General features: G+C 34.3%; 1 protein-coding gene across 2 annotated transcripts; it reads left to right on the plus strand.

Annotated features, from left to right (window-relative positions):
• Window positions 1-964: 964 nt before the first annotated feature.
• Window positions 965-14,953, plus strand: CUNH5orf51 (chromosome unknown C5orf51 homolog). Of its 2 annotated transcripts, none has more exons than XM_010633878.3 (6): window positions 965-1,175; window positions 4,099-4,205; window positions 5,929-6,075; window positions 7,467-7,598; window positions 8,392-8,506; window positions 13,883-14,953. In XM_010633878.3, exons 1-6 carry the CDS (start codon window positions 1,007-1,009, stop codon window positions 14,164-14,166), a joined length of 954 nt encoding a protein of 317 aa, XP_010632180.1. In that variant the 5' UTR covers window positions 965-1,006; the 3' UTR covers window positions 14,167-14,953. The 2 variants fall into 2 exon arrangements, with proteins under 2 accessions (XP_010632180.1, XP_033616636.1); XM_033760745.1 differs by having other exon boundaries at window positions 8,452-8,506.
• The last annotated feature ends 332 nt before the right edge of the window (window positions 14,954-15,285 follow it).

Genomic DNA, 15,285 nt, shown 5'->3' on the forward strand with positions numbered 1-15,285 from the left:
AATTTTATTTAGAGTATATACATAAATTTTGACACTTTGTTGTTCCAATGCTTATCAAAGTTTTGATTCTTTAGCCCACTTTGATCATCTAGTGAAACTTTCTTGGCCTTCAGCTTCTTGGTTATAACTAGAGTTAATAAACATTTTGTGAAAACTTATGCGCCTTCTATTCATACCAGGCACTGAGCATACATAATACAGGATTCTTGTCCTGTACATTTAGAGTGAATTGACCAAGGAAGAAACTGTTACAAAGGCAAGTTAGTGAAGTAACTGTGAATCACATACTATTTCCCTACTTGTAGAAATTTTTATTTAAAACAACCCAATACCTTTCATAGGAAATAAGATAGGGCATAAATTATTGAACATATATCAGGTCACACTGTAAAACCAATAAACAGGGTTAAAGATTTGTTTGACCAGAAGCAAGAAAGCAGGCAGGAAATGCAAAATAGACGTTACACATTTTTTTTCTTGAAGGATAGACGTCATGCGTAAAATAGCGCTGTTAGGCAAGGTCGACTGCTAACATTCAGATTTATAAAAATGACCACAAAGATCGGGAACTAACACCAGAGTCTGGAGCTCTCCTCTCAGTCTTAGAGAGCCTCTCGTTGACTTGTAAGTAAAATAAACATCACTTTATTTTTGGCAACCTTTCTTTACAAGTCCAAACCCGATAATCCTTTTTCCACCACTTCGGGTCCGCCCTCTTCCTGACAGCTAGTAGCTGGCGCGCTCTTGTTCCAGTGACCGGAGAGAGCTGTCAATTCATTGGATCAGCTTGTGGCACGGGTGGTTCCCGATTGGTTTAGAGAAGAAGGCAGGAGAGAGGTGTGCCGGTGCGTCCCAAACGCCTTAACAATCTCTCCGCACAGAATTATGGGGCGAGGGGTGGGGCGGAATATAACCCGGAAGGACCTTTTCAGATTTGGACCCGCCCTCCGCTGGAGCTGATGTCTCCGCCCACAAGCCAGGCGAGCTCCTCTCTCACACCCCGCCCATGCTGTGGGAATCAGCTGATCTGAGGCTGGCACGGTCACGTGGCCGGGGCGCGACGCCCTTTGTGGCCATGGAGGTCGCAGTTTTCAGTGTGGTGAGGCGAGTGGAAGAGCTCGGTGACCTGGCTCAGGCTCACATACAGCAACTAAGTGAAGCCGCGGGAGAAGACGGTGAGGGAGCGTAGCGAGGGATGCGGGCGGGAGGGTGGTCGTTCTGGTTTGGTGCTCAGTTTGTGTTACGGGCTGGATGCTGCGGCCTGTAGGGGTGGCAGGGGTGGGGGTGGGGTCCTAGATCGTCGCTGTCCGAGGTCTTGAGCCCTCTGACGCTCGCTGCTCCCTCCTTAGCGAACTCACATTGCCAAGACACTTGCTTCGCAAGCCGCAGTTTTCATAATCCATGAACTTTGTCTTTACATCTGGTCGCGCCAGATCTTGGTAACGACTAGAGAAAGTTATACATGAACATTTAAATAAATGGTTAAACTGCGTGAGAGTACTCAAATGGTGGTTTCGCATCCAATAAAAAAAAAAAGACAAATATTACAATTCCATTCTTTAAATCTTGTGGTGTAAATTTTCACTGTATGTTTTTTATTCAAAACTCAATTGTTACCTATATTCTAGAAGAGCTTTACATTGGTGTATTTTAGAGGATTCTTTGATATATTTTCATAAGGGCGCTAATATGCATATAGTATTCTTATAAGGGCACTGTGTTAGAACACTTGTTTTGAAAAGGGCTGACCTTAGGAAAAGTTGGCTTAAGAATTACCTCAATATTCTGACTTCAGATCCACATCTCTTTTCATTATGTCTCAGCTGCCTCCTTCTAATGACTCCTTTTGAGTTTTGTGATTTTTACTATGGACAAGTTTTAAAACTGATGTGGGCTGACTCATTTAGTCATCTGATCCACAGGAAAACAGTAATGGGATATTTTCCCAAGTGATTGAATAGTTGACGAGTTTATTGAATAGGGTTTTGGGAATAGGGCCTATGATAAAATGAACTAGTTTTAGGGAAGATTGTTTGCTGGCTTAACTCTTCCTAGGAATATGTTTTTGAAAGACCTACAGACCGTGCTGAAGCTGACCTCTTTTTTGGTTTGTAGTAGGTGAATCCTAGGATTCACATGAATAGTACATAGATGGTAGTAATTACTACCCGAAAATGTATCCATCTTGCCATTAAATCCAATTCTATTTGTATCAGTCGAAAGAGATCAAAGAATGTTGTTCGCTAATTTATCACTGAACTCAAAATCCATCATTAATTTCATTTGGAAGAATTCTTTAATTCAGCCTAGACTGAAGCCTGACAGTAAGTCAGTGTTGTATATTTTTTGGAGGCTTTATACTTCTGAAATTTTACTAAAATTAAATTAAAATAGTAACTGTCTACATCATGAGCTGTTACTCTTTAAGTATTACCAGTAATATTTTCTTAATTATAATTAAACAAGGCTGCATATATTTGAATTAAATTTGTCATTCTTTTCCCAAATCTTCCAAAATTGTCCCTTAATGTAACAAGTATATGTTTATATTAGGTTGTAGGGATTGATAGTTCCTATTGTCTTAATTAGACCAGATACAGCTATACATGATTCCATTGAAGAATACTCTTTTTTACTGCTGGCTAATTTTTGTTCACTTCTTACTGTATGAACACAAGCATAATATGTTTCCTGTGTGGGGATATGCTGTGAGTGGGACTTTTCCCAGACATTATATAAAAATGACTTTCATCTTTTATCTTTTTAATTATTACTTTGACTAAGTATTTCTAATAAAAATACTGCATTTTTATGGATTTTCTCAAAATGAGTTGTACCACCAGATTTACCCACATACTTCTTCACCAATTGTTTAGTGAATTCAGTGCAAGTTCTTACATTTAAAATAAGCTCTCAAGTTAAGGCAGTATTACCAAAGTCTTGAAGCACATAAAGAGTGCTGTATTGCACATATTTTTGGTTCACAGTAGAATCTTTTCTTCCGGGTTGTATGGTTAGTACTTCTGACCTGAGGAGACATGGGGAGACTATTAAAAAAGTAGCTTTCAGTTCAAGTGAATAAAGATCTTATAGCAATGAGAATCTGGTAAAGGTACAAGTTAGTCCTTAGTGGGAAAACTGAAGGTCTTCATGTGTTACCAGTGGGTACAACCTAATAATGCTTTGTCCTCAGCATAGAACAGCTATCTTTGTTTTATTGTAGAGGCTGGATTAGATGGGCCCATAGTACGTGTTACATTATCTTTTCATTTGCCGATTAAGAGAAAGGGGTTTATATTTCAGAGACGCACTGACGGGTAAACTGAAGGACTTTAGTGTCTTATACTGTAGTACGCATATCTAAATTGTACTGCAAGAGGTGTTGCAGAAGGGTAGACAGTACTTTGGTGTGAACACATAAAAAGAGCTGAAATGATAGAGGAGTATGACAGAAAGCGAAAACTAGAAAACGGTGAAAGGGAGATTGGGTGTGTTATGATTAGTGGGCGTATCAGAAGTATTTTGTGTCTTTTCTTCCAGGTTTTGAGGAAATGAAGTAATCTATCCCATTTCTAACTTTTAAAGAAATAAAATAAATGCAGGCATTATGTAATTTTAGTTGCAACTGTGACAAACATTGTGATAAAGTTATAACTGCTCATGGTGGTGGTGATACTTTATGAAGCATTTGATTTAATTGACCCTTTTAGGAAACATTTTCAATTATGTTTATGAACTTACATATTTTTTGGGGAAATGCTTTTTGTAGATTTATATACAGAATTTATACTATTAACATTTTTAGTGCACTAGCATTATAAAAGAAGCATCATGAGAATACAAACTACACTTAAGAAATGTTAAAACTAAATAAAAAAAGGTTTTAGTCTTGCTTTCTAGAAAAATTTCCGTGATAACTTTATTTAATTACAATTCAGCATTATGATGTATTTCGTGCTTTGGCTAAGATATTATTAGTGCCTTGCTGTTCCTCCATATGCCATAATATCATTTTATTTAATCATTTCAGATCTATAACTTTGTTTAAATGGCAGTCAGAATCTATGTGAAGTAATCATCATGTTTTTATTTTTAAAGATCATTTTTTAATTCGGGCCTCTGCAGCTCTAGAAAAGTTGAAACTCTTATGTGGAGAAGAGAAAGAATGTTCAAATCCATCCAATCTTCTAGAACTTTACACACAGGTATTGAAACAGATGTTGACTGCAATTTTAAAATGTGATCTATTTGTAAAAAATACTGTAGGTTTAAAGCATTTAGACTTGACACTTTGAAGCAGTATCCTAACGGTTGAGATTTATTAGGTGTGTTGATAGGGATCCACAAAAATACCTTTTGGATAACAGAATGGTTTCTCTATGAATAATTAATCAGAATACTAATGCACAGTAGATCTTAAAGTCTTGATTCCAGAGGGAGTAGGGGATTATTAAAAGCACTGTTTGTTTCTGAAATTCATTTTTCCTTTGTATTCTTTAAATGATTCCCCATGCTACTGTCATACACATTTATAGATTTTTCTATTCTCCCCTTTTTCTTTTACTTCGCTTCCAAATTTAGGCCTGTAAGAGGACAACACCTATTTTGTTAGTTTTTGCAAATCCTACTGAGGTAATCTGACATTAAGAAATACAATTTCATATGGTAACTAACATTTATATTGTACTTTGTAGTTAATAAAGTGCTTTCATGTACCCTTTATTGCTAAGGATAATAAAGATGCAATGATTATAGAAACTAGAGTACCTAATTGTTTCCAAAGTGTGCATTTATAGCAGCTTTATGCTTGGGACTTTGCTGTCTGTTAGGAGGTACCTTATACAGATGGTTTCTATCTCTAGACATCATGGCTAAATGATCCTATAACAGATATTAACAAACCTCTAAAAACTACTTTAGTTTGGCAGGACGTTTGCCTGGCTTTCTTTGCTTTCAGAAGACTTTTTTATCTACTTATGGTAGACGTCATTTCTTTCAGATAAGGGCGTCCCAAACTTTTTAACTTGTTTTGAAGAATAAGCCAAAAGATTTACATATACAGATTTAAATTTTCCATATTCCCTTGAATCCTACTTATGATTTAAATCAACAGATCATGTTCCATAGGATACTGGTATCTTTTCTGACATCGGCCTTCCACATAGTTACATGTACCACTTAAATATTACCGTGTGTTATGTAATGTTTCAAGTATTTTATTTATATTCATTTTCTTTTCAAAGCAAAGACTTGAAAGGCATTAGTTCAATTTATCATTTTATCATTGAAAAAACTGAGGTTCAAAAAACATAAAATTAACTTGGGTTAAAATTGTTCTTGGTTAGGCAGGGGTGATTAGATTTAGAACCGATACTAGACTTTAGTTTTCTTTTTCTTAATCCACCTGATTTTAGAAAAAGATTAGGAAGATCTAATGTGCTTGAACAGAGCATTGCTTGTATTTAGGATTGCTGGGCTTAGAGTTTGATCTGCACTTGTTGTTATATACTTCCATTGTTGGGTGTTAAGATATATATCCCTCATTGGTTGTGCATTTAGGAAAATTAATTCTCTGAAGATCCAATATACAAAACTAAAGGAGGTTCAGGGATTATATATGCATAAATAGCAAAAATATATAATTTCTGTCATCTTTAATAATTATATATGAGTAACACTAATTAAAACATAAATCTCAATTTTACTTCTTGAGAGAAATAAGATAATCATTAATCCAGTATTTTAGTAGAATACATCTGAAGTTTTCTATAATGTCTGAAATTATAGTCATTTTGCCTACCTGCCAAATTTAAATAATATGCTAAAAGATTTTAATGTCTACTAAAGCATCTATGTATATGAAGTTAAAACTAAAGAGCTCATTGTTTCGAGTTTAAGTCATTTATAGATTCTTTTTAATCTTTTTAGGCAATTTTGGACATGACATATTTTGAGGAGAACAAGCTAGTAGATGAAGATTTTCCTGAAGACTCCTCTTCACAGAAAGTAAAAGAGCTTATCAGTTTTCTTTCAGAACCAGAGATTTTAGTTAGAGAAAATAATATTCATCCAAAAGTAAGTTTTGCACTATGGATTATGGGGCGGGGGATGCTGCTAGTTCTTGCTACCCTGCTCTTTCAAGGCTGTTTTTTCCTTTTTATTTATTTTTTTTGTACTGGGGATCGAACTCAGGTCCTTGTGCTTGTGAGGCAGTTGCCAGACCACTGAGCTAAATCCCCAGCTCTATTTTTTCCTTTTTAAATGTACTTTTATTTCTGTTTTAAGATTGAAAGAGGGAGATAAGAGAACTTAACACTACAGAACAATGTCACAGTACAGTATCATATTTTACTAAATATTTTCAGAATATTTTCATAACAGACTCATAATTGTTTACCTAGTAATTGTCCTTTTTATTATTTGTCTGTTTGGGTTTTTGTTTTGTTATATTGTGCTTTTTGTTTGCTTTTTTTTTTAGCCAGGATCTCACTATGTAGTTCAGGCTGGCCTTGACCTCATGTAGCCCAGGCTGTCCTGGAGTTCTCAGTAATCTTCCTGCGTCAGTGTCCTGAGTGCTTGGATTACAGGCATGTGCCACCATGCCTAGCCATCATTTTTTTTAACATAAATATCCCCTACTTTTACTTCTTTTTCTGTTGCAAATTCTTTCTTTTGGAAGGTCACTAGTAAGCTACTACGTTTGTTGTCCTGATCCTCCTGAACATCTGCTGCCTTTTCACCCAGTTCCTTGGAACGCTTGTAAACTCTTTTCTCCTTTGTCTCTGAGAAGGCTTCTCTTGCTATTTCCTTAGCATCTCTCTTCTCCTCCATTCTGGAAATATAGGCACTCTCCAAAAGTGTTCCATTCTAATACTCTCCTGTTCACATAGTTTTCATAGTCATCTCTAATTAAATGATTCGCTGGTTTACATCTTTAGTCCTAGATACTCTTTTAAGCAAATAATTTCTCACCTTTAATTATGTAGATATTTTCTTGGCTTTGTATATTTATTATGGAAAGCTAACGAAACAAATCATCCACAATTTAAAGAATTTTGAGTTATTAAAATTATTTTTGTGTAACTTTTCATTGTCTTATTCTAGTAATATAATTCTTACTCAATTTCTCACTTCCACTGAAGAATATTATTCAAGTAACATTTCTGAAAGATTTTTTTGAAAATCAGATTATGTACTACATATATTAGTGGTATGTTAGAATTCACTACCAAAGTTTTTAAAAACCTTTTAAAAACTGTAAATTGAAGAGATATTTTAATTTTAATGTAGCAGTATATTTCTATTTCTACTTGATTCAAAGATGGGCATTCTTGTACATGTAGCAAAACATGGGCACGTTTTGTGAAATGAGGGTTGTTTTTATTTTTTGATTACTCAAGTGTTTGCAATTTGCCTGCTACAGAAATGAGGTTTCTCTTTTTAGCCGTATCTGTTTTGTGTTTCAGCATTGCAGTTTGCTTGGGGATGAGCTATTGGAATGTCTCTCTTGGAGACGAGGAGCCCTACTGTATATGTATTGCCATTCTCTGACTAAGAGAAGAGAGTGGCTCTTAAGGAAATCTAGTTTGCTTAAAAAGGTAAAGTGATATTTCTTATACATTTTTAGTTATTGACATCTGTCAGTTTCAAAAAGTTGTGTTTGTTATATTACTAGGTCTTTTACTTACTAGCTGTATAATTTTAAAGAAATTAGAATTGCTGTGAAGATTAAATAAAGTAACATGTGAAAGCACTTTGTCATTCTGGGTGTTTCTCATGCTTTTTTTTTAACATTCTAGATTTTTATTTTTTTAAAGAGAAACTATATTAGTTTCTCTGCTTATTTCTTTTTTAACCCAAAGAAAATACTGTGTTTTGAGCCTCTCTGCCAGCAGATCATTCTTCAAGAACCCACATGACCCTGCTCCAAGAAAGTTACAGCCCTCTTGTTTGTCTTGCCCATTCTGAACAAATCATTAAATCCAAAGTACTGGATCTTAGTATTGTATCACTATGTATTCTAACTCAGGACTTGGACTTGGAAATGAGAGGCCACACTTTCAGATGTTTCTAAATCACATACATATATTTTGTTTTAAAACACTTCTTTATTGTAGCTTACCTTCTTTCCCTCTGATAACATTGTGACCAGTATATTAGTGAAGCATATTAGCATTTTCTCCCCTCCCCCCTTTTTTGCATACTCAATACTCACTACTTGTATTTTTAAAATCTTGGGAGTTGCTGGGACCACTGAAATGTAATAAACATTAGATTTATCTGTATATTAGTCCATTTGCTCTTAACTAAAGAATGGAAAAATATACTAGTTGAAGTTTATGTATGTCTGCATATAAAACTTTCAATTCTTTGGCTTTGATTTTTATTCAGTACCTTGTTGATGGGATCAGTTACTTGCTACAGATGCTAAACTATCGGTGTCCTTTCCAGTTAAATGAAGGAGTTTCTTTCCAAGACCTAGACACAGCTAAATTACTGAGTGCAGGTAATGTAATCTCTTTTTTAGATTTTTCTTAGATTTTATTTTAATTTAAATAAAATTTAAACTGGATTATAGTAAAAAAAAAACATTTTAAGAAATTCAAGGATTAAAATATTTTCACATAATATAAATATTTGTATTCTAATCTTTTGATTAATAATTTTTGGAGAGTTTTGTATCATGTCACTTTTATTTATTTTGCATCATACGTCACTGTAGCAGAACCAGATTAGACCTGAACTTCTATCAGAGTAGAAACAATTTCTAAACAAGGTAGATATTTAGACCTCTTTCACATAATAAAGTCTCAGAACTGGTACAATGGTTTTGTGATATCATCATGTACTTTTTCTCTCATTTTCAGAACCAGAGCACTTAAACTTCAGAGGAAAGTACTTTATATAGAAAATGTAAATACTTCTAGAGTTGTGCAGCATGCATTGTTTCCATTCTCTGTATCCCTAGATGCTTCTGGAGCACCTTCCATCTCATCTGTGTTTCAGGATGTGGCAATGACAGAAAGAAATTTCTTTCAGCTAAGTTAGCTCCTTTAGAGCAGCCTTCTCAGAAGTTTCTTACAACATTTCAACCTATATTTTATAGGTCAGATTTATCAGATGACTATACCTAGTTGTAAGGAGACCTGGGAAGTATAGTCCTAACTTGATGCTTTGTCATCTCAAGTTAAGATTCTTTACTAAGATAGGGGAAGTGAATGAATAGTGGGTGGCAACTTTAAGTTTCTGCCATAAACATCTTTGTGCTTGAAAATTCTAGGAACTGGATATGAAGCAGCTTTTCAGTTTTAGTCTGAAGTATGAGGGAGAACTTACTTTTACCATCACTTTTTTTTTTCTTTTTGATGGCACTAGGGATTGAACCCAAGGCCTTTGCACTAAGCTACATTCTTAGTTCATTTTTACTTTTTGAGACAGGGTCTTACTAAATTACTCAGGATCTACTTCCTTATCCTCCCAGAGTATTGGTTAGTGACCTACTCAGGCTCACATAGCTGCTGGTGACCCTAAATCATACAAGTAAACTTTCTTTGCTTATACTTCATCTGAAATTTTTGTGGGGAATAAAGAAATACGAGCAATAATAAGAAAATTTCATATAGAAAATTCTATAATTTTAAATATATTTTAATTTTTCCTATTTCTTTGTTAGTTTCTTTAGGCTTTTTTGTTTGAAAACATTTCTTAAAAATAAAAAGGTGATTTAAATGGCAGTAACATTTGACTAATGGTGTCCAAAAATTGTTATTTGATTAATTCAGAGTATCCTAACAATTTACTGTGAATACAAACAGTTCCTTCGTTGGATGTGACATTTTGACAAACTGGGTATTTTGATAAATTCATGGAAAGTATATATTAGTTATTAGCTATTCCAGATAGTTAATTAGAGACATTGAAAATAGCTTTATAAAAATCTCTGTCTGACCTACTTGGACAGACTCTATTGAACTCTAAAACTGGGAGGGACACTGTTGAAAGGAAGAAGGTGAGAAAGAGAATCGAAGCCTATTTAGAACCAAGGAAACTCACCTGTTTTTCTCATTATCCTGTTCTGTTGAAAAGCCAAGTACTCTGGCCTGGAAATTTTTTCTTCAGTAGATGTATGATACTAGTGCCTTCTCTTCAGTCATATTTTGAAAATATATTAATTAGCCTCTAGCTTCAATTGCTTTTTCAGCAGGGGAGTCAAAAGGGTCAGATGTAGTCTTAAAGAATTTTCCAGGGAAAATGAACAAAATTGCTAAAGCAATTTTGCCACAGTATTCAGTCATCTTATGCTGTCAACTTCTCACCTAAAGAAGGTTGCTTTGCCCATGTCCATCTCTCTGCATGATTATATTGAGAGTTAGGAAACTGACTTTTCATTGGTTGAATTTTTCCTAAGACCCCCATAAGAGAAAATCTAATTATTTTTTATTAGCTAGTCTTCGATGTAATCCTTAATCTTTAGGAAGAAACAATATTTAAGTTAAAAAGTTCTTAGTATTCTGAATAATTCTGATATTTGGAGAGAATAAGATTCTGTTAAGCATCAAACTATTTTGGTAGTCAGATTTCTTCTTGGCCAGATTTTCCTAAGTTTAGGCAAAGCTCAAGGCAATGTATGCTTACTATGGTTAGTTACATTTGATACTTACAAGAGAAAAGAGTTGTATTGGACATAAATTTTCGACTATTAAAAATTACCAAGCAGTGTATGCATAAGCCTCCACAAGTTACCATTTTACTCCTTAGCCTCACTTCTCTGTGAAGTGGGGGCCAGAGGATCTTTGGACACAGCCTTATCAGATAATAGGCTTGTAAAAATAGCCTTATCAGAATATAACTAGAGTCAAATGGAGTGAATCAAAATCCTGTCCAGCTTTCAGATTCTTGGTTTTTGCACCCCCACTTTTGAAATTGGATTCACTATGTAGCCGAGGATGGCCTCAAACTTAAGGTGATCCTCCTGTGTCAGCCTTTCACATATAAGGATTCCAGGCATACCCCACCTTGTCCTGGTTTTGCCTTTTCAAAAATATTCTTGGGGACCTTCCTACTGCTGTAGCCTTTTAATCTATTGTTTAAGGTAGAACCTGAATTTTAGATCCCATAAAGGGCAGCTCTAAACTGGTATTACTAATATCCTTGACAGTTTATTAAAGATACAGATCTTGTGTGCGCCATGCAGGTTTCATTCAGTATATGAAGGTGAGGAGTCTATTTTGAGTAAGCTCAGTAAATTATTAGATTGCAGGTAGATTTGGACATAAGATAACAATCTATACCTGTTTTCTGTGGAAGTCATGTTATTTTCTCAGTCTCATTTCATGGATTATATTCCTTCTCCTTCCCTGTCCACACCTCTCCATGTCACATATACTCTGCCTGCCATTACATGTGCATTCACCATGGACATTCACATACAGAATTAAGTGTTTTATTGAAAAAAACATTCTGAGTATTAACAGAAAAAAAGTTGAGAAAAATTCATAAAAGCAGTTTGTATCACTAGATTATTGAACTCCTTATGGGAGTAGAGAAGAAAAGCATACATAATGTATCTCTTTCTCTGATATTTTAAAGAAAATTTTCTAGTCCTTGGGATTGAACCCAGGGCCTTCACATTGAGCTATATCCTCATCCATTTTTTAAATTTTTTGAGACAAGTCCTGGTTTGGCTTGAACTTGTAAACCTCCTACCTTAGCATTCCAGAGTGCCAAAATCACAGGCATGTTCTATGTTTTTTATTTTGTGGTACTGGGGATTGAAACCAGGGCCTCACACAAGGCAGGCAAGTACTCTACTGGTCGTTAAGCTACATCCCTAGTGCCCTGTTCCTCTGATAGTTCTGAGAGTAGTAGTCTGTTGACAACCACTAACAGCAGCAGCATCCTGTAGGTCATAGAAATTTCTTTTAAAAAGTACAGATTTATAGCTTCTACCCTGTGCCTGAATCTGAAATTCCAAGGTGGAGGCCCATTAGGTAGCATTTTAGTAAGTCTGCCAGATAATTAATTCTAATGCAAACTAAAGTTTGAGAAACACTTTTTGGCATATAACCATTCATTTTCTAGTAACACTTTACTATAGATGATCTGTGTACTTTGGTGTTCTTGCTCATACAAAAAATGAAACTAACCTAAAAAGCGGGGCATAGATTGGCTCTCCAGTCTCCCTTAGACAACATTTCTCACCCCCAGTTCCCTGGTTTCACTTTATGAAACATTTTAGCTCCTCCCTTAAGGAGATTCTAGTCTGCTTAAAAGTTTAACCATTCTTCCAGTTTTACTTCTGTCCTTACTCCTTTCCACTGTGTCTGTTGTTTGTTTGTTTCTAGGGATTACAGTGGGATCACACAAATAAAAAAGATGTACATTCAGTGATATGCCATATCTAATAGAAAATTCTGAATAATATCTACTGTTTTAACTATGTTTTTCTTTGAGGATTAGCTACAAAGGAATAAAAGGAAATGCTTTTCTTTTGAAATATATGTTATACTTATTAAATTAAATTAAGGTTATTTTATATATACAAAATATGATATAGTCTATTTTCATGAATGCAAGCGTCACATTCTATTTAATGGTTTTTGCTTTATTGATATAATATTCTAATGAGTCAGCAATTCTACTGCAACTATTGCCTCTCTTGCTAATATGTTATAAGTTGAGTTTGAGGTGAAGTGAAGGTCATAGCTAGAAGGAAAATTCTGAAACTACAAAGCTTGCAGTTGGCTTAAAACATCATCGTAGTCAATTTCTTTTAAACCATACAAGGTGAACAGTTGAGATTATTATACTCATTTACTTGAGGTAACCTTTTCTAGAAACGCAAGCACCTCATATGAGTATAAATCATTTATACTTCGGTGACCTTAAGAAGTTAAATAATCATGTATTTTAGTGACACTTTGTTTTATGAAACTTAAACATTTCAGTTGCGCACATTCCTTAAGAATATGCTAAATCGTGTAGGGTATATGGAATCGTAATTTTTCAGATTTATAAATTGAGTCTCAGAGAGCTTTCATATGTTGCTTAAAGTCAAAAGCCAGTAATTCATACCCAGATCTTTTGATTCTAGGTTCATTTATCTTCTTACTAAATTACTTTGTATAATATACTTTGTATAATATAAATGTTTAATTATGTAACTATCTACTGAATAAGAAGAATGAAGAATGCATTCAACTTTTTTTTTTGGTGCTGGGGATTGAGCTCAGGTCCTTATGCTTGCAAGGCAGTCAGTGGAACCACTGAGCTAAATCCCCGGCTCTTCATTCAACTTTTGATGAAAATTTTGCAGTTCATTTCTCTCTCCTAGGAGTACAAAATATGTTGTATATAGTTAACATCTTTGATAATTTAAATAATATATTTTCAAAGATATTTGGCACATGATACCTTTGTTATACTCTTAGAGAGATATATTAGGTATATGATATATGACTTGCTACATCAGCAATCCCAGTGCATACACCAGAATAAGAGTTGTATACATGAATGAAATTCAAAGACTTTGAATATTCAAAAGGTGTATATAGAATTTGAGGTATATTTCTATGAGGGGTTCCACTGATAAAATTGAAGGTCATTGAAAGGACCCCACCCCCAAAAAACATTTAAGAATACTTAAACATTTCTTTAAAAAAAAATGTTTAACAATATTCTGTTTTTGTCAATATGCTATTCTCTTATATAGGTAAAATAGAAGAGCTGGTTAAATTGGGGTTATATTTGTGATGTTGTGCTCTTTAAGTGTTATTAAATGAGATGAACAGTGCCTAATGACAAGGAATTTACTAGTATTTTAATAACTAGAGTTTCTTCTAAACCTGTAATTCTAATATGTCAACATCAATGACCTTCTCAGGAATATTTAGTGACATCCATTTGCTGGCGATGATGTACAGTGGAGAAATGTGCTACTGGGGATTGAAGCATTGTGCAGATCAGCAGCCAGATAATCATGAAGTAGATACTGGTATTTCCGGAGCCAGCTGCACTACACACAAAGAACCCTTGGATTTTCGAGAAGTAGGAGAAAAAATTTTGAAAAAGTATGTATCTGTTTGTGAAGGACCCCTGAAAGAACAAGAGTGGAATACAACAAATGCGAAACAAATTTTAAACTTCTTCCAGCATCGCTGTAACTAGTAGTCTGTCTAGTCTTTTTCAGTCAGAAAGACAAAAAGACCCATGAAATGGAAAAAAGTTTCAGAAAAGAAGACATACTGACACTCATTCTGAAAACATTACATAAAGCTATCCAGTGTGGTTAGGTTACTCTTTTTAAAATACTATCATCATCTTTCATTATACGTTCTTAAGCCTATGTAGAAATGATTCTTTTAATTTCTAAACTGATACATATATAAATAAATATCCTTTCTCACTTTGAACTAGATATCCTGTCACTAGTGAGGAAAACCCAAGTTAGCTTTAGTATAATTCTTTTCCCTGATGCATTAGATTATTTTTTAAATTGTGATAAAGTATATGTAACATAAAATTTAATCTTCTGTCTTGAAGTTTGCCATGCTTCAAACATTAAAATCAGCTCACCTTGTTGCTTTGACTACCTAGCAGTATAAATGTAGGCAAAATGAAAGATTAATTCAATGAAAGACTAATATTTACACTTCATTTCTGATTATGTAAATAACAAAAGGCTCCACAATCAGTTATGTTTATTTTGCCATGTGTTACTAATCGTTTAAAATTTTTAACTTCTTTTAGATATTTTATAAAAATGTAAAAATTATTTTCCTATTTTATTTAAAATGCATGTTTTTTCAAGTAATGAAGATTAAAAACCAACTTGGGTTTTTAAAGATACAAACCAACTTTGTCCATATGTCGTTAGGATATATCTTTTCATACTGTACTAAAAATTCAGTATTTTTTGCTTTTAATAGCTTGGTGAAATACTAAAGGTCAAGGAGCCTAACTTGATAACGTGCTCACTGTCTTTCTGTCTACCTCAGCTCCTACTGTTCTTGGGCTGATCTGTCTGAAACCTTGCTGTACACTAGACTGCTGCCCAAATGATTTTCACACATTCCAGCAACTTCCTCCTAGGGTATACCTTGAGCCCAACTATCCTGAGTTAGGCTTCCAAAATCCTCACTTTAGGTAACTGATGACAGCTCTCATCCTGCCAGCTTTTTTATTTCCTTAATTTTATTGATTTTTCTTTTACTTTTATTCTACAATGTGTAGCTTCTTCACAGCCTTCTTTTCTTAATTGCCCCCCTTTAGTTCTACATTATCATC

This window comes from Fukomys damarensis, unplaced genomic scaffold, assembly GCF_012274545.1.
Source record: "Fukomys damarensis isolate Sample0158 unplaced genomic scaffold, DMR_v1.0_HiC HiC_scaffold_1, whole genome shotgun sequence".
Lineage (NCBI taxonomy): Eukaryota > Metazoa > Chordata > Mammalia > Rodentia > Bathyergidae > Fukomys > Fukomys damarensis.

Excerpts from the sequence above, each read along its gene's own strand:
- CUNH5orf51 (XM_010633878.3), top strand. The coding sequence starts at position 1,007 with ATGCTGTGGGAATCAGCTGATCTGAGGCTGGCACGGTCACGTGGCCGG. Across the intron at positions 4,206-5,928 it reads TTCTAGAACTTTACACACAG|GCAATTTTGGACATGACATA; the intron begins GTATTGAAACAG and ends TAATCTTTTTAG. Across the intron at positions 6,076-7,466 it reads AAAATAATATTCATCCAAAA|CATTGCAGTTTGCTTGGGGA; the intron begins GTAAGTTTTGCA and ends TTTGTGTTTCAG.